Source organism: Trachurus japonicus, chromosome 9 (assembly GCF_045865225.1).
Source record: "Trachurus japonicus isolate A0001 chromosome 9, Traja_1.0".
Classification (NCBI taxonomy): Eukaryota; Metazoa; Chordata; class Actinopteri; order Carangiformes; family Carangidae; genus Trachurus; species Trachurus japonicus.
In genome coordinates, this window is record NC_140915.1 from 7270716 (window position 1) to 7296500 (window position 25785).

A 25785-nucleotide genomic window follows, 5' to 3' on the forward strand; every position below is an offset into this window, starting at 1 on the left:
CCACTGAAGCAGAGTGAAACTGTGAAACCCTAACCTCTAAAATTAAGCACTGCACAAAAATGAGTCTTTTTGCATGTTTTTATCAATACATTTTGAACACTTTTAATATATTTTGAAACAAAACTCCAATTTCACTTTCCAGGGACTTTAATATTGCTTACTTCTGCTTTAACCAAATAATAAAACTGGCACCACTGTTATAATCACAACAACAACAAGAACAGTTATGACTCTTCAAAAATGAAAGGGATAGTTCACCCAAAATTGAAATGTCACTCATTATCTCCTCCCCCTCATGTGGACTAAGGGCTGGGAGAAGTTTCAGAGTCCTCCGTGGCTTCTCTGAGTTACAGGGGGTCTCGGCGTAGCAGTGCATGTCCATATAACGGTTGCAAATGGATACCAACTGTCTTCGTAACAAAAAGACACACCAAAAAACATCAAAATACTTCCATGCTGCTCGTATGTAATGTCTGTCTTGTATTGTACGAAATGCGAAATTGTTATATGGACATGCACTGCTACGCCGAGACCCCCTGTAACTCAGAGAAGCCACGGAGGACTCTGAAACTTCTCCCAGCCCTTAGTCCACATGAGGGTGAGTAGATAATGAGAAATTGACATTTCAATTTTGGGTGAACTATCCCTTAAAGATTGTTTCAAATCAACTCAGGTAACGGACTGAAAATGAGCCAAATCAAGGTGATGTTGGCTAATTATCATTAGCTTCCAGTGATGTCATTGTCGGACTTACCTGTGTATTTTCGGGCGATAATTTTCAATATCAGGCCGACCATGCATCCGTAAAAACTGAAAACTTGGTCAATATAAATGAGTCCAAGTGTGTAATGTAAATAACAGATTTGAGTGTTACAGAAACTTATCTTATTCCTGTTCCCTCCAGCCGAGTTGGTCCTGATGTCTTCAACAAAGATGGCTGCAACAGGTGAGTCGGTGAAGCATCATATTTTATTTCACACTTGAACAACATGTTGCAGCATGTTAAGTTGTCTAGACACCTGAAACACACAGACTCCCTCAACACCTGAAGATTAAAACAAACATGAAAAAAATAAAGAAGGTCAGTTGGTAACAAACAGAATACAATTATTGTCCTCACAGGGTGCATTGATCATTACGGAAGCCCAAAGGGCCATACATACATACATTTTGTTTCCTCCGTTTTCCAGAGATAACAGGATTATTGATTTGAGAGATAATGAATGAAATGTGATAGGCCTGAGATTTCCAACACATGTGACATGTCATGCTGACTGACGTCTCCTTGAAGACCAATATAGATTATAGCTGCTGCGCAGCGATGGGTCGGGTCCGGGCTACTTTTGGGCAAATTTAGGCAATTCTGAGCAACAAACAGGAGAATAGGAAGACAGGACAGTTGTCCTTATAATGTCCAATTTGCATCAGTTGAGGATTGAACCCACAACCTCGGGAACCAAAGACCGTTGTCTATCGTACTGAGCTAATTGACAAATTGCATTCAACAGTGGCTTCACAAATTGAGTAAGCCATTCACTGTCGTGTAGGCAGAAAAAGAAAAATCTGTTTTTGAGGTAAAATAATGATATGTATCTGTCAAACATCTACTATGAGTCTAAGATATTAGGAGCCTTCGCACATGGTCCAGTCCAAGCTATTTGGATTTTTAAATTTAGAAGCATGCTGTGATGCCACCATTAGGACAATTGTCTTGTGTTTCGTGTTGAGAACATTTGACATTTTGATCTGTCATCATCATCATCACCCTGGCTGGGTCTTGAACTCACAACCTCTGACACCAAGAACCAGCTCCTAACTCAGTGAGCTAATTATCTGGAAGTGAGACATGGTGTGTGTCTTCTCAAATAGACTCAGGGAGTCAGTGTCCGGGCAGCAGTTGTGAACGCAGATTTCTGTTATCTAAACAAAAATCTGTTAATACATAAATTGCATTTAGACAGCAAAATAGCTTGAGGACATCTGCCATTTCGAACTGTCATCATCATCATCTTCACCCTCGCTGGGTCTCGAACTCACAACCTCTGACACCAAGAACCAGCTCTTAACCCACTGAGCTAATTAGCTGGTAGTGAAACCTGCTGTGTAGCTTCATTTATCCACTCAGGTGAGCCAGTGCCCGGGCAGCTGTTGTGATGAAATGGTCAAAATGTCAATAATTCAGTCATCTAAACAAAAATCTTATAATACATAAATTGCATCTTGACAGCATGGAAATGTTGGTGATTTGTTTTTAATGATAAGTGTTTTGCTTCATAAGAGAAAATATGATGTTTATAAATTCCAGTCTCACATTGACTGCAGTTGTTCCCATGAGAGCAGAATTCAAAATGTTCTCAAAAATTCAGTTTTTGAATTAAAATTCTGATATTTGCCAAACTTCATCAACCATGACTCCAGAATATTCTCATTTTTTTTCCAGGAAGTTTGAAAATGTATTTAGCAAGAATTTGATGGTATATGTTTATAGTACTGTTTACAGTCAAACGTTTTCATGCACTGTAGGCTCAATTTTTGCTTAATCAAAAATCCGAGAAACAAGTTTTGTGGAGGACGGTCTGGAGATGCTCTGTAGCAAGTTTGGTGTCAATTGAGCAAAAATTGTGGGAGGAGATACATTTTAAAAGTTTTACAGTTATTGAAAAAAACAGAGTGATGGACTTCATAATTTGTAATAAGTTTAAGTGGACAAAAGTTTCAGCAGTATTGAGGCTACATTGTGGTGAAGTTTCAACACTGTAACATCTACCATTGGTTTGGTAGGAATTTTTAAAGTTTTTAAATTTAAACGCTTATTGTGCCCCCCCTGGGAGGGGGGGGCACATGTCCTTGGAGTTGAGTGAATCTGGCATGGGACTGAACCTTTGTGCAAAGTTTGGTGAGTTTTCGCCCATGGGAAGTATGACTTCCTTGGAAGAAGAAGAAAGAAAGAAAGAAGAAGAAGAAGAAGAAGAATTCCTAGGAATACAATAGTGTCCCGGCAGCTTAGCTGCCCGGACCCTAATAACGTTAATAGCAAGCCATCAAGCGAGCTGAAAAAACAGCTGTTAATATTAATTCATTCCTTGCACAAAACACAAACAGAGAACTAGGCTTTATTCATTAAAATTAATTATCTCGTTATCTCGGGAAAACGGAGGAAAAATATCTCGTTATCACAGGACAACGGAGGAATTAAAATGTATGTATCTATGACCCTTAACGGCTTCCGTAGATCATGGATCTGATACCTGGAGCAAGTTTCATCATAGATGTGTTTACACTTCCCTTTGTTGGATAATGATCCACACAATGAACTCATGAAGTGAATTTAAAATAATCTGCAAGACCAAACCCAAGTGAACCATCACTGAGATTACCTATAACAACAATTTCTGCATTTTGTCTACTCAAGTCAGCACATTGATGCTGACTTAATGATTTTTATTTTTTTATTTTATTTTCTGTGGTTTTATAGACGATTATAAATTAATCTCCCAGAGGCGCAGCAGCAGCCCTGACCTCATCCGCCCTAACTGTGAGTTAAACTGCATGAGATATCAGTCTCTCTGAGAATTGAAATAATCTTTACTGTGCTCTTCATTATTTAAACAGTCATTAAGTAATATCAGTAGCCTACTGCTTAGTGTAGGAATATTCAGCAATTCTGGTTTTCCATGATGCCATTGGTAGTGCTACAGTAGGTTACATGTAAAATAAATAATGAAACATTTAATCTGTCTATTTTCATATTCTTATAGTTACAGAAGAATCGGACCCTCTGAATCCTTACCTGCCATCTGACAGTGAGTCAAACTGAACTGACAGTGTTTGGTGTTTGTCCCAAGATTTTGTAAATACCATTCATGTTGTATGTCCATTAAGATAATATATAATTAAAATTAACTTGAGCTTATTTTTCCTATATTGATTACTGTATTTTGTCATTCGTAATCCAAGCAGTATCTGCATCGGAGGTAAGGGTGGAGAGAAAAAATGTAGCAAAGTTTTTGAGAGTGATTACATGTATGAATCAAAGTACAAACATTTACTGATAGGGTTTAAAATAATATTAAATATGAAGTATACGTGGAACAATCTTGATTCTGTCACAAATTAAATGTTTAACACTGTAAAAAGAAAATGTCATTGCACTATTAAAAAAGCTTTTTGTTGCTGCCATTGAGAGAATTCATTTTCTTTTCTCTTCAGTGTCTGAGCTGAGGGTTGTTCTGCTGGGGAACAGCTGGTCTGAGAGGAGTACAGTGGGGAACTTGATACTGAGAGAGACCAAGTTCAACACTGAAGAAGAACCAGACTGTTGTCAGAGAGTCAGTGGACGGTGGAAGGAGAAACAAATAGTCCTCATTAATACTCCAGATCTGCTGCATCCAAACATCTCTGAAGACAAACTGACAGAGTTTATAAAGGACTGTGTGAGTCTCTCTGGTCCTGGACCTCATGTGTTCCTGCTGGTTCTACAGCCTGAAGACTTCACTGAGGAACACAACCTGAGGCTCTGCAGAGTCATGACACTCGTCAGTGATCAATCATTTGATCATTCACTGATACTGATATCAACACCCAGAGAGGAGAGTTCAGGTGAAAACTACATGAACCATCCACCATTAAAACACATGATCAGAATCTGTAGATACAGATACTTGAAGCAGGAGAACCTTGAACTTCCAGAGCTGTTAACAAGAATGGGTCAAATTGTGAAGGAAAACAATGGACATGTGGACTGGGATGTTTCTGAAGAAGCAGCACCAGGTTTAACATGTGATCAGGAAAACCTGAAACAAGAGGAAGGAACCAGTTTTCACTCGGCTCTGACAAAATCTGTTGGTAAGTGCAGGAGGACAATCACTCAGTAAATTACAGCTTTAATTATTAATCACTGAAAACAGAATCCCACTGTTGTACTTGACATTACTGTGTCTTTGACAGATGTGAAAGCTCCCAGTGAGTGTTCAATGACCCAACCATGTAAGTGTATAACATGTCATTATTATCCAGGTAAATACAGTGATAATTCACAACACAACACAACACTGAGATCTATAGTATATTAATTTGGGGTTAATGACAAGGTAACTGACTGAGAAGAATCCATAATAAACTCACTAAAAATGTTTTTTTTTTAAAGAAGAAGAAAAAAACTTACTTGAGAGACTGTGACATAAAATGTTCATATTTTATCAAATTAAGGGGCATTTCAATTTTGATACAATAAGAGGCTTTGTGTAAATCCCTCCTTGTTGTTGTGTAACTAATGGTGGGTTACAGTTAATGTGATGAATTAAGACGTGAACAATTTGTTTATTTTATTCTGCAACCTAATGATTAGTTTTTGGGCTGTCATTGCAGGTGAACTGAGGATCATGATGATTGGTAAAATCAAGGACAATAAGAAAACATTCACCAAATGGATCACTGGCAGCAAACATTTAGATTTTTTTAAATTCAACCCACAAAAGCCATGTGAGGCTACTAAAGGAGAGTGGAGAGGAAAATCAGTCAAAGTGGTGAAAACTCCAGACATGTTCAGTCTGACTAAGGACATGATGAGAGAAGAGATGAAGAACTGTGTGTCTCTTTGTTCTCCTGGACCAAATGTTCTGCTGCTGTTGGTGAAGCCTTCTGAGTTCACTGAGGAGAAAAGAAAAACTCTGAACTTCATCCTGAGTTTGTTTGGTCAAGATGCTTTGAAACACTTGATGGTCGTCTTAACAGAGAAGAAGAGTGGATCACAATCTACTGTTCATCAACTGCTTCAAGACTGTGGAGGAAGACAATACAACATGTTTGAAAATGACCATAATCAGCTGATGGAGAAGATTGAGAACATTGTGCAAACAAACAGAGGAACCTTCCTCACCTTCACTGAAGAGACCAGGAGAACAAAGTCTGAACCCAAGAAACCAGCTCTAAACCTGGTTCTGTGTGGGAGGAGAGGAGCAGGGAAGACTTCAGCAGCTGAGGCCATTTTAGGTCAGACAGAGCTTCATTCAGTCTCCAACTCATCAGAGTGTGTTAAACACCAGGGAGAGGTGTGTGGACGTCAGGTTTCCCTGGTGGAGCTTCCTGCCTTGTACGGAAAACCTCAGGAGGAAGTGATGGAGGAATCACTCAGGTGTATCTCCCTCTGTGATCCTGAGGGCGTCCATGGCTTCATCCTGGTCCTACCTGTGGGTCCCCTCACTGATGAAGACAAGAAAGAGTTAGAGACCATTCAGAACACATTCAGCTGTAGAGTCAATGACTTCACCATGATCATGTTCACTGTGGAGTCAGATCCTACAGCTCCAGCTGTTGTTAACTTTGTCAGAGATAACAGAGACATCCAGGAGCTCTGTCAGAGCTGTGGAGGAAGATCTGTTGTTGTCAACATCAAGGACAAACAGCAGATCCCTGAGCTGTTGGACACTGTGGACAAGATGAGAGCTGACAAGGACAAACCATTCTGCTACACAACTGAGACATTTGCACATGTGCAAATAGAAAAGATCATACAACAAGAGGAACACATCACCAAACTACAGGATGAACTTAAGGACCGGACAAAAAATGTTGAAGATGGCTGTAAGTAATGTAAAACCTATTTAAAATATGACATGGAATGGTGTTTGTGTCTATTAATATAATATTATTTCACAATAATTAAAATCACACAGGTCCTGACTGATGGACCAAGACACTGGTAGGAATATTGACCACAGCTTCACAATGGTTCTCTTCATACCTGTTGAAGATTTTTGGGGAATCTATGTCTCTATTCATGGTCCCATGCACATGTCATCTTATGTGTCTGCTGTAGCAGCCAAAATGTGCATTTTACCTGCTTTCTTTCATTATCACTTTCACTTACAATTTCCATGTCTTCCCACATTCTGTGTTGTAAAGTGTTTTCTTGTTTGTACACAACATTCATTGCACATCTGGGTTAGTGATCCCTCCTCTGTCTCTCAACCTGAGGTTTCTTGAACTTTTTCCCTGTTAAAAGGGTTTTCTTGGGAGTTTTTCCTCAATCGATGTGAGGGTCAAAGTGAATTATGGTGATTGTGACTGTGTCTGAATTAAATACGGTTTTCAATAGGAAGTGGTAATCAGCTCAGTATTATGAACAAAGACTGCTGTTATTGCAACAAGAAAATGATGTGAGAAAATGCGTCCAAATGAAGCTTAGAGTTGAGGCCAAATGGCTAACTAGCCATTTTGAACAAAGTTCCAAGAATGATCAAGGTCATTCTGCTTTTGGCAAAAGTCAACATACTGTAGTAGTAGCCTATCCCAGATCACTGACATCATCCTCTCTTTGACCTCTGTAGCCCATGCCCAGAAAGTTACCACAGGTAGATCAAGGTGATCAGAGGTTGGAGGAAACTGAGCTGGATTTCACATGTTACACAAAGTGCTTAAATACTTAAGTGAACATGATATTTCAGCTTTTCCTTTTCAATAAATTTGCTAAAATGTATTCTTTTTTTACAGCTGGCTTTCACATAGCATAATTTGAAAAACATCAAGGGGTTTAAAATCTATGCTTTACATCTTGTAATCTATAATGTCCAAATACTAAGTTGTTGAAATAACTCCAGATCTTCTCATTTCACAGGTGATGAAGACAAGCAAAGTTCTGACTGTCTCAAGATTGTCCTGATAGGGAAGACTGGAAGTGGGAAGAGTTCTACAGGAAACACCATACTGGGAAGAGAACCGTTTATAGCTGAATCAAGTCAAACATCAGTCACTAGGTCTTGTCAGAAAGCTCAGGGCGAAGTGGACGGTCGTCCTGTTGTTGTGGTCGACACTCCTGGTTTGTTTGACACAACCTTGTCCCATGAAGAAGTTAATGATGAGATGGTGAGATGTATCAATCTTCTGGCTCCAGGTCCGCATGTCTTCCTGTTGGTGTTACAGATCGGAAGATTCACAGCAGAGGAGAAGGAGACACTGAAATTCATTAAGGAAGTCTTTGGGAAGAATTCAGAGAAGTTCACCATCATTCTTTTTACAAGAGGAGATACACTGATTCGTGAGAAGCGGTCCATTGATCAGTACATTAAAGAAAAATGTGATGATTCCTTTAAGAAGTTGATCTCAGACTGTGGAGGAAGATACCATGTGTTTAATAACTATGATGAAGGAAATTGTACACAAGTCAAAGAGCTGATAAAGAAGATCGACACCATGGTGAAGAGAAATGGAGGAAGCTGCTACACCAATGAGATGCTGGAAGAGGCTGAAGCAGCGATACAGAGAAAAATTAAAAGGATCCTGATGGAGAACGAACAGCTCAAGAAAGAGAAGGAGGAACTAGAAGGAAAACATAAAGAAGAAAAGGAAGCCATGGAAAGAAGAATGGAAGACAGAGAGAAAAAAATCGAAAAAGAGAGAAAACTAAGAGACAAACAACTCAAGGAAATGGAGGACAAGATAAATAAGGAATGTCAGCAGAGAGAGATAGAAAGGGAAGAGAGAGAAGAAGAAGACAGGAAGAAAAGAGAACATGAAGCAATAAAACGACAAAAGTGGGAACAAAAAATAAAAGACCTGGAGGATGAAATAAGATCAGAATCTGAATCAAAAGAGATCACTGACAAAAAGCTGAAGGAGAGTAAAGAGGAGATGAAAAAACAACAGGAGGCCTGGGAGAAGACACAAGAAGAGTGGTGGGGAAAACGAAAACAAGAAGATGAACAGAGACAACAGGAAGAACAAACAAGACTCAGAAAACTCCAAGAAGAATATGAACAAGAAAGAGAAAAATCTGAAAACAAAAGAAAAGAAGAGGACAGAATGAGAAGAGAACAGGAAGAGAAGGAGCGTAAAGAATTAGAGGAAAAGTATAAAACAGAAATGGAGAAGATGAAGAAGAAGTTTGAGGAGGAGGCCAGAAAACAAGCTGAAGAAGAATTCAATGAGTTCAGAGAGAAAAAGGAGGAGGACTTTGCAGCTCTGATAGACAAATACAAGAAGGAAGTGATGGATCTGAAAAACGACATAGAAGAGAAACAGAGAGAATATAAAAACCTACAGGATCTCTCAGAACACAAAGAAAAAAATCTGAAACAACATATGGATGAACTACAGGACAAAAGTAAACAAGAGGTGACTGAGTTGGTTCTTCTACTTCTGACACAAAAAGCAGAAAACAGGAAAAGAATAAAGATGATTCAGGACACACAGAAAAAAGAGATGGATGATCTTCTAAAAGAACATCCGCTTGAAAACCAAAGAAAAGAGAAAGAGAGACTGGAGGAATTTAAGAGAAGGCACAAAGAAGAATTGAACTCATTGGAGAAAGAATTAGTGAACCAAAGTAAAGAAGATCAGAGGATGAGAAGAGCTGAGCTGTCCATCAAACAGGAGCAAGAAATTAAAGAGTGGGAACTGAAGTTTTTGAAACACCAGCGACAAAAGCAGAAAGAAGAACTGGATAAACTACAGAAAGAACACGAGAAAAAACTGAATGAATTAAAACAGAAACTTCTGCAAGAAAATGAAACAAATGAGAAAGAAAAAATGGGTGAGCTGCAGAGAAAACATGAGGAAGAGATGAAAGAGTTGAAAGAGAAAAGTGCGACCCAAGATGAAGACAGTGACAGGCAAGACCTGGAGGAACTGCAGAAAAAACATGAAAAGGAAATTGTTGATTTGAAAGAGAAACTTCTGGGCCCAGAGGAGCAGCAGCCCTGTCAGATTTCATGAGGAAAAGATCCAAAGTGCAGAGAAAAACTGAGATAACATCAAGTTAGACCAGAAACAAACACTCTGCTGGTACAAGGGCAACTTTCTTTTGCCAGCTATTTTGTTTTTATTGCCTTTGAAGGATAATTTGCTATTGCTGTTTACTGTTTACTTTTTAATATGTTGTCCTATCTTTATGTAACGCACTCTGAACTGCTTCTGCATTATATGGTGATATATAAATACATTTGAATTTTAATCATTTTCAAAGCATGGGTTTTCTACAAAGGATATTTTTCTGTCAGTATTTTTCAAATTCAAATTATTTTTTTATTCTTAAGAAAAACTGGCTGTTGAAACTATTTACTGGTGCGTTTGTTGATAATAATGTTAAATAATTATTTTGATCTTTCATTATGTCCACAAAGGGATTTATGTATTATTACTTGTTGAATTAAAGCAGAAGTAAGTGATATAGTATTTGTGTTAATATAAGTCTTAAATAGTTATATCTTCCGACAGCAATCACTTCTATAGAGTGTTTGGACTGAAACACGGGTCTCTCAGTCCCTCTGCTCTGCTCTGAGCCGAGGAGAAAACATTTATCGTATCCTACAGTTTTTATCCAATGAGGAGAGAGAACGGCATGCAGGGCTGTGTGTGCAGCCAAGGGACGCCGTGAATGTGGTGACGTAGGGACGAGGACTGTTATGGTGCGTTCAAGGAAACTCGTAACTCGTGTTTTTCCGACCTGTGAAGTCGTACCAGTTCGATCTGGTACGACTTCACAGGTCGGAAGTTACGAGTGGCCGTTATAGTGACTTTCACAGGTAAAACAGGTCAGAAAAACACGAGTGGGTTGCCTGGAACGCTACAAAGTCGTAAGTTGTGACTTGAAGCTGTAATTTACGGTTTCAAAAGCCTACCTGGAACGCAACATTAGCCAAAACGACCGGATCGCTTACTTCTGCTTTAATGATGTTAAATTGTGTGGTGCAGATTTCCCTTCCGTTCAACAGAGTCTTTTACCTTTTTTCTGTCATTGGTAGGTCAAGCTGATCATGTGACCACCTACCTGTTCACACTGAGCAGCCATATTTGATTACCTATTTCACCATGAACTGAGCTGACTGACTAACATTTTGCCTTTGTCCTGACGAAGGCCTTTTTGGCTGAAATGCGTTGGCATGTTTTTATTAGACTAGCCACGAATTAAGGTGTTTTAATTATTACCCTCATGAGTGCCTCTATAAGTTCTACTTGGATCCCTAAACCTTTTTTCCTTTTTCACCTTTTTCTACACCCAAGCAGCACTCCATGCATTTCGTTTGTTTTTCTTTGACTGAGTCATAGTTGATGTCCGTTTTTTCTGTTTGATAGCAGTACATGCTTTGTTTAATGTACTGGAAACAAAATAATTTTATCAAGTGTTTAAAGTACCTGTTATCTCTGTTATCTTACAAGAGCACAATATGAGTAATTTCCATTTTAAAATTCAGTGTTGAATTTTGATGAACTTTTTCCCTGGTTTAAAAGTTTTTATTCTAAAGTATTAATCAGCAAATGTTGAATGCTGTGATTACTCACTCTCAGCAAATTCATGATGACATATAACATGTAATCTGAACTTTTGTATGTAATAAACTTAAACTGGTTAAATTGGTAAAGCTGGTTCCTGTCGTTCTGTCCTTGTCCTCATTGTTCAGTGTTTGGCTTCAGCATCAAGAACTTTGACAGAGAAAGCAGCTGTTGTTCTCTATGCTAATGATGCTGCTGCTGCACGCGCACACAACCAAAGCCCTTCTAGGCAAGTCAGGCCACTCGGCAGCCATATTGGCGACGCTTCGAAAAGCCCAAGAAGACCAGACGCCTATCTAATTGAATGGAGGGGTGGTCAAATCCACCCTTTAACGTGATAGCAGGACGGAAAAAACATACAGACGTGCTAGCCAGTGAAATAAGATACAAATAAAAACCAAAGAAACATAAACTTTACCGCAGAATGACGTTTAAATCGCTATTTTTCCACAGGGAGTACTCAACTGCGCATGCGCGTGGATTTACGACACTGCCGTCACTGTACGGCTGTAACGGCTGAGTCCGTGATCTAGCAGCAGCCCGAGCATACCTACACCGGTCTGCCCTGCTCTACCTGGAGACATATCGGCATGAGTCTGGAGATTTTTGCCCAAAAATAAACGCTAGACTTTAATGAAATCCGTCTTAATCATCACCTATGGGCTCCTAGTTCTGTGTGTGGTGACTGTGTCTGCTTCGGATGCTATCGAGTGCTAGCATGTCGTCTCAGCAGCAGCAGTCGCTTAAAATAAATAAATACAGTCCGAGTGAACCGCTGGAGCCACGGACTGATTACCGACCATCACTGACAACTAAAGCCTCGACCGGTATCAAGTATGAGGGGCGTTCGTTGTGCTGAGCTAGCTCGATGCTAACTTCGACTAGCGGTTAGCATCCGCCGCTAGCTTCGGTTAGCATCCGCCGCTAACAGCAGCTTCTCAGCTCACAACAAGCCTCTCGTACTCGGTACAATAAAACAATAGAGGCTCTCGTTATTAATGGTGACGGTGTCTATCGGTCCACGGCTCCAGTGCTTCATCCGGACTGTGTTTTTTATTTTTTTGGAGTGGACTGCTGCTGCTATCATGGACAGGAGGCTAATGCTTAGCCCCAAGGGAGGGGGCCCAGTTTGAATGTTTAGGTTAAAAAATGAAACGAACAAAACTATACATTCAAAAATTAAATTAAAGAAAAGGTGGACTAATCGGTTCACTGTAAAACACTTATTGATGTGAATGAGGTGAATTCTGTATACGTAGCCCCGAGGTAGCTCTTTCGTTCAGCAGCACACACCTGAAGCTTCACTTTTCATTAAGACCAACCAATGTGGCTGCCAAATTAACAAGCCGGCAGTAAACCTCTAAAACTCCGCGGGTAAATGTAACAGCTTTCCTCCAGGATGAGGAGCCGCTCCCGGTCGCCGGTGGCTCTGCACTTTTCCGAAAACCTTAGAGTAAATGTTCAACCTGACCACATACAGTACACACGGTGCTAAAGCCGGGTTGTTGTTGCCACCAGGTAGGTTTGTCTGTCGTAAATCTACTTGTGCGCATGCGCTGGTGCAACAACATGATTGGCCTAGTTCAGCTCTGGCAACGCAGGTGATTGGCTGCTGGTGAAAAGGGGCGGGACATGCGCCATCTTTGGCGTCGCAGCTTTCCCCATTCAAAACGGGCAGAGTGGTCTGTCTCCTCATATTAGAACGTCTCTGACACAACTCACGCGCTCTTCCCTGCGTGTCTAGGCCTCTGAGCGTGTCACCAGCAGGGATGACAAATGTCTTTACTATGCTATAACACACACACACACGCACATATAGCTTTATATCCACATGTTTTGTTGTGTTAATGTTTGGCAGGCCTAATTTGTTTCACTGTGATCTGATTCCTCAAGAAAAGCGTTCACTGAGTAAAAATTCTAAGTCTTTTATCTTTTCCTTCCTCTCCATCTCCTCCTGGACGCGTCAGGACGCATGCCAAACCTCGGTGCGTAATCCCCTTCTTCTCTCCTCCATTGTGTTCCCGACACGCTGGGATGTCTCGAGCATCCATAGAGGAGGAGGAGAGAGCGAAAACACAACCATTTGACTCGAGCAAGAACAAGGAAGAGAGGTTGCTCAGCAGCCAGCTCTCATTTGTCTGAGTTGTTCTTAAACGCACCATGCTGTACTTCAAATACAGACTCAGTGAATTTACAGAGTCAGTGAATTTACACCATGTTGGTCCTCTGACTGAATGAAATGAGAGCCTCCTGAGTTTATTATCATTATTGATGATCAGAGTTGATATTGATCTGGTGGTAGTTCTGTGGTTCGGCCTCCAGGTGGCAGCAGAGTAAAGAGATTCATCCTGAACAGAGACACTTCATGGACTGTTACAGAGACGAGCATCACTGTGATCCTGTAAATATAAGAATCTAACTCATTTAGTGATGTGATTTTATTTCCCTCTGTTAGGGAATAAAGCTTTTATTGTTTTAAATAAAGATTTATTTTTGCTGAAGTTTGTTTTGTTTGCACTGTTTTTTTATTTTAATGTATGTTAAATTGCTCTCACTTATCAACTGAATTTACTCACTGTTGTTTTAGTTTGTGCTGCATTCAGGTTATGTGGGAGTTTCCTAGCCTTGATCATGTTTATAGATTATTAAAACCTCAGAGCTCAGAAACAAGGAAGCATTTTTTTTTTTATCTGATGGGATTCTTTGACATATCGGACAAGATTTATCTATAAAGAGAGATGAGTTTGCAAGGAGAATATAAATCACCATCGACGGAACAAAATACATTTTTACCCCTTAACCTACCAATGAGTAAAGAAAGGGCTTTAGTCATGTGAGGTTTCATGACAACTCAACCCCCAATATCTGATGATGAAGCTGAATCAGGAAGACCATAATAATAGGTGTATGGATGTTGCACTCACCCGAAGCCACAGTTAACATGGACTGTATGAGAAATATAATGTTTGAAATGTGTGAATATTGTATATTGAGTTTGTACATTTTAAATACAGGAGCAATTCCGACGGCAGACACTGGCAGAGCACGCCATGCCACTGTGGTGGCTGTATTTTTTTTTTTTACTGTTTTTTACAGATAAATGCTTTGTTCACGTGGAACCACAGTCTGGGACGTGTAACATTTATGTTTGTTTTTGCTGATTTTGTCGTGTGTCAATTATTTTGAAGCCTGAACTACCACTTATATTTAAGGGATATGTCCTCTCTCTCACTCTCTCCGTAAAAAAAACAACAACTGAAAATAGACATAGAAGGAAAACAGTATGTAACCAGCAGCGATGACAGATGTCTTTACTTTATGCTGTAATACACACAGATTTGTGTTCACACACACAGAGGTTTATGGGAAATGTATTGTGTTCATGTTTGATTTGGTTTGTTTCCCTGTGAGCAAATAAATACATTATTTTTATAGATAAGAAGCATGAGGAATGAATACGAAGGAGTATTAGGGCCAGCCAAAAAAAAAAAAAAAACAGCCACAAAAAAAAAAAAAATCCAGCGCAAGGGAAAAAAGTTACGGAAGCCCTAAAGGGCCAAGTCCGTATAAATTTTTTTATTATCGTTTTCTCGTGATAACGACTTATTATTTCGTTATCTCGAGATAACAAAGTCTGTTTTCTCGTGATAACGAATTAATTTATTTAGTTATCTCGAGATAACAAAGACCGTTTTCTCGTGATAATGAAATAATCATAGAATGTGTGGTTGACATGGTTGCCTAGCAACATGTTTCCCCGGTGCAATCGCTTCTGCTTACGGGGAAGTAGCAGCTGGTTAGCCGCTGTATGTTCGTAGCAGGGGGCTACTACGTATTAACTGACTCGCCGCTCTGTGTGTGTGTCGCGGTGATAATTTAACCGTGAAAAGTAGGCTACAACACACACAACATAACGTTACAGCCGCAGTGTTGTGAGTGAATCATGTCGGGACAACCAGGCTTCATGAATCCGCTTCACAGACCCCGGTGCTTGGCCGCCGCCGCCGCCGCCGCCGCTGCTCTAGTGGCGGCCGGGCACCGGGGTCTGTGAAGCGGATTCATGAAGCCTGGTTGTCCCGACATGACTCACTCACAACACTGCGGCTGTAACGCTATGTTGTGTGTGTTGTAGCCTACTTTTCGGCTACAACACACACAACATAACGTTACAGCCGCAGTGTTGTGAGTGAATCATGTCGGGACCAGAGCGATTGCTGGTCTGGACAACCAGGCTTCATGAACCCGCTCCACAGACCCCGGTGCCCGGCCGTAGGTGGCTCACACACCCGGGGAAGGACATCCTGGCAGTGAGGGTGTGTGAGCCCTGAGCTTCGCCTTCCCCGCCGTAGCAGCAGCGGCGGCGGGGGCGGCCGGGCTCACACACCCAGGGAAGGCCATACTGGCAGCATAGTTAAGAGGAGAAACTCTCTGCTTCTAGTTTAGGAGCAGCCAGGGGCGTCACTAGGTTTTAAGGACAGGGGGGGCTTAGCCCCCAGTAGATGCACAGGATGTGAGCGAATGTAGTGCGCAAGCACGAACTTTCACAATGACCGGAAAAAACACAACATTTAGAATTTAGAGTAAATTTAGAGTATTGAATCATGGGCTAGTTGAATCTAAGAATAAGTAAAGTAGTACATCTAATGAGTGACTGGGTAAAAGTAGATGCTAAAAAAAGTGAACCTGAGTAATTTTTCAGATGTTTGACTATCATGGATATGTCCAGGCGGAATCTGACGTCTGGTACCTAAGGTACCAGACTGGAAAACTAATTATATTTCACTAGTAGCCTGTGTCATAATGGTTATACACTCCATCCAAATACAGCTGTTTTTGGCTCATTTTGATTTCACTCAGACCTCTTCACATTTTCCAATTCAAATAAGACCAGACAACAGAAATGAAGTGCGACTCCAACTGGAGCAGATATTTATGGTAAAGAGTGCACATTTCACCCTAGAAACCCCTTCATCTTCTACACAACCAGGACCTTCACAAGAAATTTCTGATTTTTTTTTTTTTTCTGAGCTGAAATAGACATTGGGGGGTGGTTCAAATGACTGACCCTGAGAATCATTTTAATTTGAATATTCTGCTTTTATTAGTAGTTTTATTTGGACTAGGTTTAAAAATATATATATTTATAGCCTACCTATATATTGTTACCATGCTGTTTTTATATATTCCTGTGTCTTACCTGATCTTCTGCATCTTCAGGACATGTCTCTGTCTGGCCTCTCCCTACAGCATTCCTCTCCCTGTCTGTCTGTGCTGCCTGCAGTGGCACCAGATATCATTAGTATATCAAATGAATCCATTAAATAATCTGTTTTACTGCTAAATGTTATTTTCTTTAACACAGCCAAGCTATAAAGTACCAGATTCATGTTAACACATTACCCACATAGCAAAAGGAGTCCGCCGCGGACCCGCCGCGGATGTAGCGCGGCTTCCGGAACGGACCCGCGAAACGGACCCGTATCGGAGTCCACTTGCTCTCTGTGACGGATCCGCAACGAAGGCGGATCGCGGACCCGTCCTGGATCCGCGCTGCATCCGGTCCGCATCCGCGATTTAAATCATACCTCCGCGGCGGGTCCGTTCAGGGCCCGCAAATCCGCCGCGGATCCGCAACAGACTCATAATAACCCTCTGGCCCGGATCCGTTTGGGACCCGCAACGGACTTATAAATTACCTCTGGCCCGGGTCCGTTCGGGACACGCAAATCCGCCGCGGATCCGAAACGGACGCAAAAAAAACCTCTGGCCCGGGTCCGTTTTGGACCCGTTCATCATTTTCAAAATCTCCATAAAATAGCTTAAACTAAAACTATAACTATGCCTAGCCTAGACTTCTACACCAAGCTTAAATCTGCATTGCCTTGCATTTTTAACCCAACACTATTGTCAATATACAGAAAAGGTTGAAGTCAAGACATCAATTAACTGTACAAAATGAGGCTACAACTTCAATGAAATGTGAAGCTAAAATATCAGAAAATGAATAACTGGTGAACGACAAGAAGTTCAATACAAATATTGTTTATTCTTTTAAAGTACATGCTACTGGGGTTCTCGCGTGGATGGAGGCGGGACACGTCTCCTCGCTGCACAATCTGCCACAAGGTGGATGGCGTGTTTGGTCACCTCGTCATCTGTGGCTGACCTGTCACTGTATTTTTTCTTACAGCACCTGTAATCAAACAGACAGATATATAGGGAGTCAAGATCATACCATGTTTAATTTCGAGCAAAAAGAAAAAAAGACATCAAACGTTAAAAAAAACAAAAAAAACAGCTGATCGCTTATGTGACAGGGTGAGGGTAAATAAACACAGCTGATGTGAGCGCAGACCTGTCAAAATGCCCTGTCCTGCGTCAGGTGTAACTTAATATGAACGCAGCTCAAAGCGCCTCTCACGGTGACCAAGCTCAGATAAATACATTGGATCAGCTGTAGTTTATCGCGTGTCCTCCCGCATAAAGCCGCAATATACCGGAGCTCCTAAAAAAAAAAAAAAAAACGCTACGTGCGGTGGAGCTGAAAACAGCTGAGTTCTCCTCTACTACAGCTGACCAGCTGACATGTGGTCAAGACGTACAGAGACCTGTCACAGTGTCACCTAAACTTCAACCTCAGACTGTCTGCTTCTCAGATGATCACACAGGGAGAGCATGAATGTGTGATGAGTTGTGTTACAGAGTCCTGTATCAATGTTTAGGCTTATTCGTCAGTGCTTTATGTTGTCATGATAATTAATAGGCCTATATGCTGAGAAATAAGATTGTAAATAAAACAAATCCTACAGGGAAGACCAATTTATGTTTAACGAATCAAATATTGTTTTGGTCATAGTAACTGATAATAAATAGGCTATGTTTAATTCTCTCTCTCACACTTTGAGAGTTTGCGGTGCTGACGAATGTAGTCCGGTTAGTTGGCTGGGGTCACGAAAATAAAGCGTTTTACTTCTCAAAACAATATGCGTTCAAAAGAGTGATACATTTGCATCACAAAACCGTTGTCCACAAAAAAGTCTGACCTCACAATCGCTTGCTGCTATTTTCTCTCCCTCCGTATCACTGCGCGCTGCCGCCTCTAGACGGCTGTGCGCATTTCCATCAGCTGTTTCATGGAGTTTATTGCTCGGATAGTTCACGTAATCTGATTATGACACAAGTGATGAAGCCATCCCTTGTTTTAGCACAGAGCCAAGGGGAGACCTTTATGAACCTGATGTGATGCTGAACCTCGTCAGATGGAGTTAGAACGGGCAGACACAGAGAGGAGGGACAGGGAAGCAACAAGCTGAAGTTAGACCACAGCTGCAGCTGTGACAGACAGGGTGACCGGGTGATGATCAGTAATGCAGCGCAGTCCGTGATGGAAGATCAGCCGGACAAATGTACACACTATCAGGACGATTATTTTTTCTTGCCGTTATAAAATAGCGAGCCTACACACCAGCCACGTCCACTCTGTTAGCTGGCTCAGCTGACCGGTGGTCAGATGGTGGTTAGATCTTCACATGTTGAACAAAGTGCATCCAAACGCCAGGCTAAAGAAAGAGCGAGGATCCTGACAGCTGCAGGTGAGCTACACGTCAGCTGGCTGCAGAGGAGTGCTGTTCTTTTTTTTTTCCAGCAGCACCATCCTTGGAGGTGATGCACGCTGTCTGTCTGTATATTTGTTGGTCTGATCTTCCACCATGGACTGCGCTGCAACGATCACTCTTCTCTGCTCTAACCTCTTTCCTACAGTCTATGGAACTCCATCTGATGAGGTTCAGCATCACATCAGGTTCATAAAGCTCTCCCTTTAGCTCTGTGCTAAAACAAGGGTATAGATAGATATCAAAAGACCCGAACTATCCCTTTAATGAAAAATAAACACACACTTTGATATTAAGAGCACTACCATATTATCCTACAACTTAGCTGACTGTAAAGTAATTACAATGAGTAGATGTTTTAAAGTTTATATAAAATACGAAAGATAACATCTCAACATACTAAACCTAAGTAATACTTACCACATACTCTCAATAGATTCTCCGGGTCCTCATTCAGGTAAACGCAGAGGGTCTTTAGGACGCATTCTCTTCCCAGATCCACGTCATCATCCTACGGCAGAAAAGCAGAGGAGAAGTTGTGTTGTTTGAGTTCATGTCTGTGAAAATTCTCATTTGTCCTGGTAAAAGGCATTTTTGTCTTGAAGACAATCAGTTGTTACACCCCCAACCCAGAGAATATATTTACTTCATCCATTGGTGCAATGATGCCCCCTATTTCTTTTTCATTACTGAGTAATTGTTTAAAAATAATATACATAAATGAAAAAAAAACAATAAACTCAGAAAACAACAACTGATTTAGTAATACTCACCACTACTGCAGAGCCTTTGACACAGCACCCTGAGACATGTCAAATATTGCACAGCAACTGAACACCCTTTACACTGCCACATTCACTAGAGAAAGAAAGACAAATGGAAATTGGTTTAGTTTGTGGTGCCATATTATTTTGTGTTGTAATGAAGACTGATTATTAGACATATCTCTCCAAAATAGTTTCAACAAAAAAAATGAACATTAGAATCTTAAAGGCAATAGGACTTGCAGTAATTATCTTTACTCACAATATTAAAAAAGGAATAATATCATAAAAGAAGGCCAGACAACAAATGTAGCCTACAGGGACATCGATCTGCATCACCTGTTACAACAGAGCTGTGCAAAAGAGAAAAAGTGATCGCCCCCGAGAGCATTGTAATCATATCGGTTAACAAGCGTTGGTTATCATCAGTCAGAAAAAAAATTCAAAATGTGCATCCCGAAAACCAACAAAAGCAATTGAATAGTAGGCTAATACTCACCACTACACAGCAGCACCCAGAGACATGTCAAATATTGGCATAGCTGGAGGATTATCTGCACAGTAAAAATAGAAAAAATGTTGAAAAAAAGTCAAGTATGTGGGTGTGTAGACAACATAAACTCAAGGCAGGACATAGAAGACACAAAATAGCTAACTTTAGTTGACTTAAGCTTAGCAAAAATGACAGCCCTCACTATTTAAAAAAAAAAGTTTAAAAAAAAAAGAAAAGCTGTGTGCCCGCCCCTCCTCCCCAGCGAATTAAACATAGCCTATTTATGACCAAAACAATATCTGATTATATTTGATTCATTAAACACAAATTATTGGTCTTTCCTGCTTGATTTACAATTTTATCTTGTTTCTCAGCATATATTAATCATCATAAAGCACTGACAAGCTTAAACATTAATATTGCCAGTGTGCATGGCATGTGTGAGTGTGTTTGTACTGCTGCTGAAACTTGTGAATTTCCCCTTCGTGGGATGAATAAAGGCAGAGGGAGTGCTGTTGTACTGTATATCAGCACGGGTGTGCGGCCTCGTGCCTACGACCGAATCACACCCGTGCTGATATACAGTAAGTTACAACAGCGCCGTTAGCCGCTCGGCTAGCGAAAAGTCACGGAGAATTACGACATGAGGAGCAAAGAGAGGCTTAAAAAAGTCATTCTAAACTCCGTAACGTTGGAGTTGGTTGCCCTCTTCATAAACATTACGGTGTTTTTTATTTTTTAAATAAAAGCCGAGCGGCTAACTAGCCGTTAGCGGCTAACTAGCCGGCTAACTAGCCGCTAACGGCTAGTTAGTTTTAAAGAAAAGAAAATAATTATTTAAAAAAAAAAACACCGTAATGTGTATGAAGAGGGCGACTCGTAATTACTGGGAGTCGGAACACCGGGCATAGCCTACTTAAATCGAGGAAATGGGAGGTCGAGGTCGGAGAAATAGCAGCTAAGTTACATAAGTTACCGCTAGCATAGGCTAACGTTACACAGCATAACAGCTGCGATACATTAAAACAGATAACCATAACGTTACCAAATAACAATGTGTGTTTTTTTAGTCACACAACCACAACATATTCTCCCGAAATTGCTATCCCATTTTAAAACAAAATAGCTACAGACGTGCATCATCACATCTCAGCTAGAAGCTAACCTAGCCTGTTGCACAAAACTACAAAAGTTCTAACAGTGCTAATATCAAACAACGTCATTACAAGCATTAATATACATGACGATTAAAAACACAAAGGCCAATGTTTACTGTGAATGTCGCAATACATCAATAAATCAATAAACTTACTAGAGGCTTCAGCACAACCGTGTCCCAGCAAAGAAAGATGACTCCTCTAGTCTCGGCTCGGTGTGGACTACTGTGTTCGACCGTTACAGTAAAGGCGCGTCCGTGTCCACACGTCCGACACGGGTCCGTTCGGGATCCGCTGTTTGACGGTAGAATAACGGCTCTGCCTGGAGGCGGGGCTGATCCTCTAGGCGGCGGCCAAACGAATGTGACAGTCACGCGGGTTTGGTGACTTGAATGCGGATCCGCGTCGGAGTCTCCTGCTGTGTGGGTACACACATACACAGCACACGCACACACACACACACACACACACACACACACACGGCACATGAGACAGAGAGAGAGAGAGAGAGAGAGAAACACACACAGGAGTGTTCAGGATCCCCGTTTAAACGTTTTCCTCACCAGAATCTAGCCGAACTTTGGAGCATTATTTAGCCCGTTTTCTGACAAGCTATCATGCCATGGTTGGTACCAACAGAAACCTAGCGTCTCCTGGTTTTATATAATATCTGTATCTTCGCTCTAGCTTTAAAACAGACCCGTTTACAACGCAATTAATATTTCACATTAATTTAAAAAATATCGCGGTCATTTTGACATCAACACTGCTATTTAGAGATGTAGTCTGATGCCTGCTAGTCCTGCTTTTAGCTACAGGTGGACTGACTCCTTACTCTTCCTCTGTTGACATCAGAGCTCCTGCAGCCCGTCACTGCAGGGTCGGAGCGGAGCTTCAAACAAGCCGCCGCTACATGGGCGCAACCAACTCACAACTGGGAGGGGGGTGGTCACACACTCAACAAACTAATTAAATTAAACAAATCAGAAATAACAAGAGACAAATGCGATGACAGCTGGGGTTCTTAAAAGGAGAATATATGTCACAAAAAATGTCACATAATAAAAGAACACCAAATTATTTGGGGGGGCTGAAGCCCCCCTAAAATAGGCCTAATGACGCCACTGGGAGCAGCGCAGCGGCTCGCGGCTGCAGCTCTGTTAACTTCATAACTTAACAACAACAACAAGAAGCAGAAAGTTTCTCCTCTTAACTGCCAGGATGTCCTTCCCCGGGTGTGTGAGCCACCTACGGCCGGGCACCGGGGTCTGTGGAGCGGGTTCATGAAGCCTGGTTGTCCAGACCAGCAATCGCTCTGGCCCCGACATGATTCACTCACAACACTGCGGCTGTAACGTTATGTTGTGTGTGTTGTTGCCGAAAAGTAGGCTACAACACACACAACATAGCGTTACAGCCGCAGTGTTGTGAGTGAGTCATGTCGGGACAACCAGGCTTCATGAATCCGCTTCACAGACCCCGGTGCCCGGCCGCCACTAGAGCAGCGGCGGCGGCGGCGGCGGCGGCGGCCAAGCACCGGGGTCTGTGAAGCGGATTCATGAAGCCTGGTTGTCCCGACATGATTCACTCACAACACTGCGGCTGTAACGTTATGTCGTGTGTGTTGTAGCCTACTTTTCACGGTTAAATTATCACCGCGACACACACACAGAGCGGCGAGAAAACAGACTTTGTTAACTCGAGATAACGAAATAATAAGTCGTTATCACGAGGAAACGATAATAAAAAAATTTATACGGACTTGGCCCTTTAGGGCTTCCGTAGTTATGAGCATGAGAGATGTTGTGAAATCTCACGAGAGTTTGTTGCCGTGACTAAACAAAGTCACCGCTTTCCAATTCCTGCTGATCTTACGCTCTGATAAAATGTCATTTTGATGTCAGGCTTTTCTGTGGACCTGTCAATAAAATGTCCCAGAATCGGATTATTCCTATTTCTGTGTCTGGAGCAACATAATGTGATCTCGTTAAGTGAAACGTCATCGAGGGCAGGGCCGCTTTGATTGACAGGTGACCGCCGCGACCGTTTGAAAGGTTTGAAAGCTGTTAGCTTACTTCCGGTGACTGTTTAGCTAAACAAAACTGTTCATGGTGTCGGTGACTTTTGGATCGGACAGTGGCTCATTGTTGTTGTTCTCCTGTTTTGAAGTGAGTGAAATTCTAGTATCATTTAATTAAGTTTGTCAGCACTAATTAGCAGGTATTTAGTTCCTATGTCTGCACGTATCTAACCAGCTAACTTAGCTCTAGGTAATAGCCTAATGAACCAGTTCCCACTGTAGTAACCGCCCAAACAGCTAGCCATGCTAACGATGCTAACAGTAAACTTTTAGTCCTTCTCACCACATTTAAAGGTTGACTATTGATTGATTGATTGATTGATATCTTTATTTCGATCATGTTAACGACAGTGTAAAAAAAAAAAAAAAAAAAAAGATAAAATAATAATATAATAAGTGAACAGAAAAATGTATACACAACATCTCATAAGCAACGCAGTTTACATGAGCGAAAAGGAGTAGGAAGAAGTATAAACTTATCTAATCCTACCCCTATAATTTTAACTATATGTTCTAATTAAACATTTTACACATTACACATTTTAATCCAAATAGTAAGTAAGCAAACACCTTGTGTGAATTATTCAATGCACCTCTGGAGAATCATTTCTTTATGTCTCTTTTTAAACATGATTACACTTGAAATGTTTTTGATTTCAGTACTCAGATTATTCCACAGTTTTACTCCACAAATGGTGATACAGAAACTTTTCTTTGTTGTGCGAGCTCTACCAACCTTTAGATTTGATTTCTCTCTGAAATCATAACCTTGCTCTCTTTCGTGAAACATTCTCTGAATGTTTCTTGGTAGCAGATAGTTCCTTGCTTTATATAATACTTGGACTGTTTTATGCTCCACCAAATCAAACAATTTTAGAGTTTTAGATTTCCAAATGTTGTGCTCTAGCACAACTAAAGAGAAAGTGTAATTATGTCTCGCACGGGGAAACCATTTAATGTTGTGCTCTAACACAACTTATAGGTAATTTATTAAGATTATTTAGATGCCTCACAACAGAAGCACCATTTATGTTGGGGTTATACCAACTATAAGTAAAGTTATTATTAAGAGGGTTATTGGCTATCAAATTAGTAAAATATCAATACCAAAATATTAATAATTACTATAAAAATTATTAATGGGATTTAATTTTATTAAATCCACCTCGGGGCACCAGACAGCCAATGTACCAAAGTCAGTCTCATAAGGGTGTGCTAACTATTAATATAGAACCTTGTTTAATGATTAAGTTAATAATTATTAACAAAATAACATTATCAATAGCTGCAAAGTTGAAGGATTTAGAAGTTCTACTGCATAGAGGTTGGCATACTCACTATTGTACAACATTAACAGACAAGTAAAGGTTCAAGGAAGTTTATTGGACACATCTAGAAAATGGAATAACAAAACATGAAACTAAGACAAGTTACATACACTATGTACACGTGTATGTGTGCGTGTATGTGTGTGTGTGTGTGTGTGTGTTGGTGAGAGTGTGACTAAGTGTGGGTGACCATGTGTCTGTGAGGTGTGAAGTGTGACCTCAGACAATGGAAAAGATGGAGGGTGGCCTTTTGTCCTGAGACTTCTAAGGCCAACCACATGTGATGTGGGGGAGGTGAACAAAGGTGTGTCCTTTGTTCAACGCTCAAGTTGCATGTTAAACATAGGTTAACTAAATATGAGACTATAGCTGACAACAACAAAGCAACAACAACAAAGCTCAAGTATTTGAACTGATTTCAATCAATACATACATTGGCATGGTTGAAGTACTCTATGCTTAGTCAAGGTGCAAGGTAATCCTAACTAGGCCCAGTTACGTTACCAAGTCACATGAAGGCGAGAAGATCCCGGTGCTGGTGGGGATCCTGCGGTTGCAGGGTTGCCGGTCCTGTTGCGGTTTGTCAAGTCCAGTGATTGTGTCTTTGTCCAGTGAACTACAGCCGCCCTAGCTGTGTAGTTTGAGTTCTGTTGAGGAGAGTCCTTGGTTGCTTGCTTTGTTTTGTGGCTCCGTAGCTCAACTAGCAGAGCTTGCGTCGTGCTAGCTGGTTCCTTTTCTTTAATCCGTTGGTAGGCACTCGCGGCGCTACCAGTGGAGGCGTCTGCCTTGTGCAGGCAGGCCTCATGGAGATTGGAGAGCTGTAGCAGTAGCTCCAGGTGAGGAGCTGAGAGGAGCGGCAGCTCCTTCTGAAGAGCGGGCAAGAGAAGAGACGAAGAGAGAGAGAAGAAGCGAACTTCTCCTTTTTATATGGCCTGTGACCTCACAGGTCCTGGGGCCATATCTGACCAATGGGGGGTCAGTAGTGGAGGTTTCACACCTAGGTGTAAAAAGGTGAAGGACGCTGGGAGGCTGAGTTCAATGGTTTTCCTTTGTCTGGGAGACAAAGAAGCCATGCAGTCTTG

The 25785-nt window shown here is 41.1% G+C and overlaps 1 protein-coding gene and 1 long non-coding RNA gene across 2 annotated transcripts; one reads left to right on the top strand and one right to left on the bottom strand.

Annotated features, from left to right (window-relative positions):
* The first annotated feature begins 933 nt into the window (after positions 1-933).
* Positions 934-9955, top strand: LOC146980856 (uncharacterized). The gene is made up of 5 exons (XM_085788030.1): positions 934-946; positions 4210-4845; positions 4948-4981; positions 5360-6582; positions 7616-9955. Exons 1-5 carry the CDS (start codon positions 934-936, stop codon positions 9709-9711), a joined length of 4002 nt encoding a protein of 1333 aa, XP_085644156.1. The 3' UTR covers positions 9712-9955.
* A 7441-nt stretch (positions 9956-17396) lies between these two features.
* Positions 17397-21724, bottom strand: LOC146980857 (uncharacterized). The gene is made up of 5 exons (XR_015036630.1): positions 21451-21724; positions 20145-20199; positions 19655-19739; positions 19302-19392; positions 17397-17461 (listed from the first exon to the last, which is right to left on the bottom strand). It is a non-coding gene; the product is annotated as an uncharacterized LOC146980857 (long non-coding RNA).
* Positions 21725-25785: the final 4061 nt, after the last annotated feature.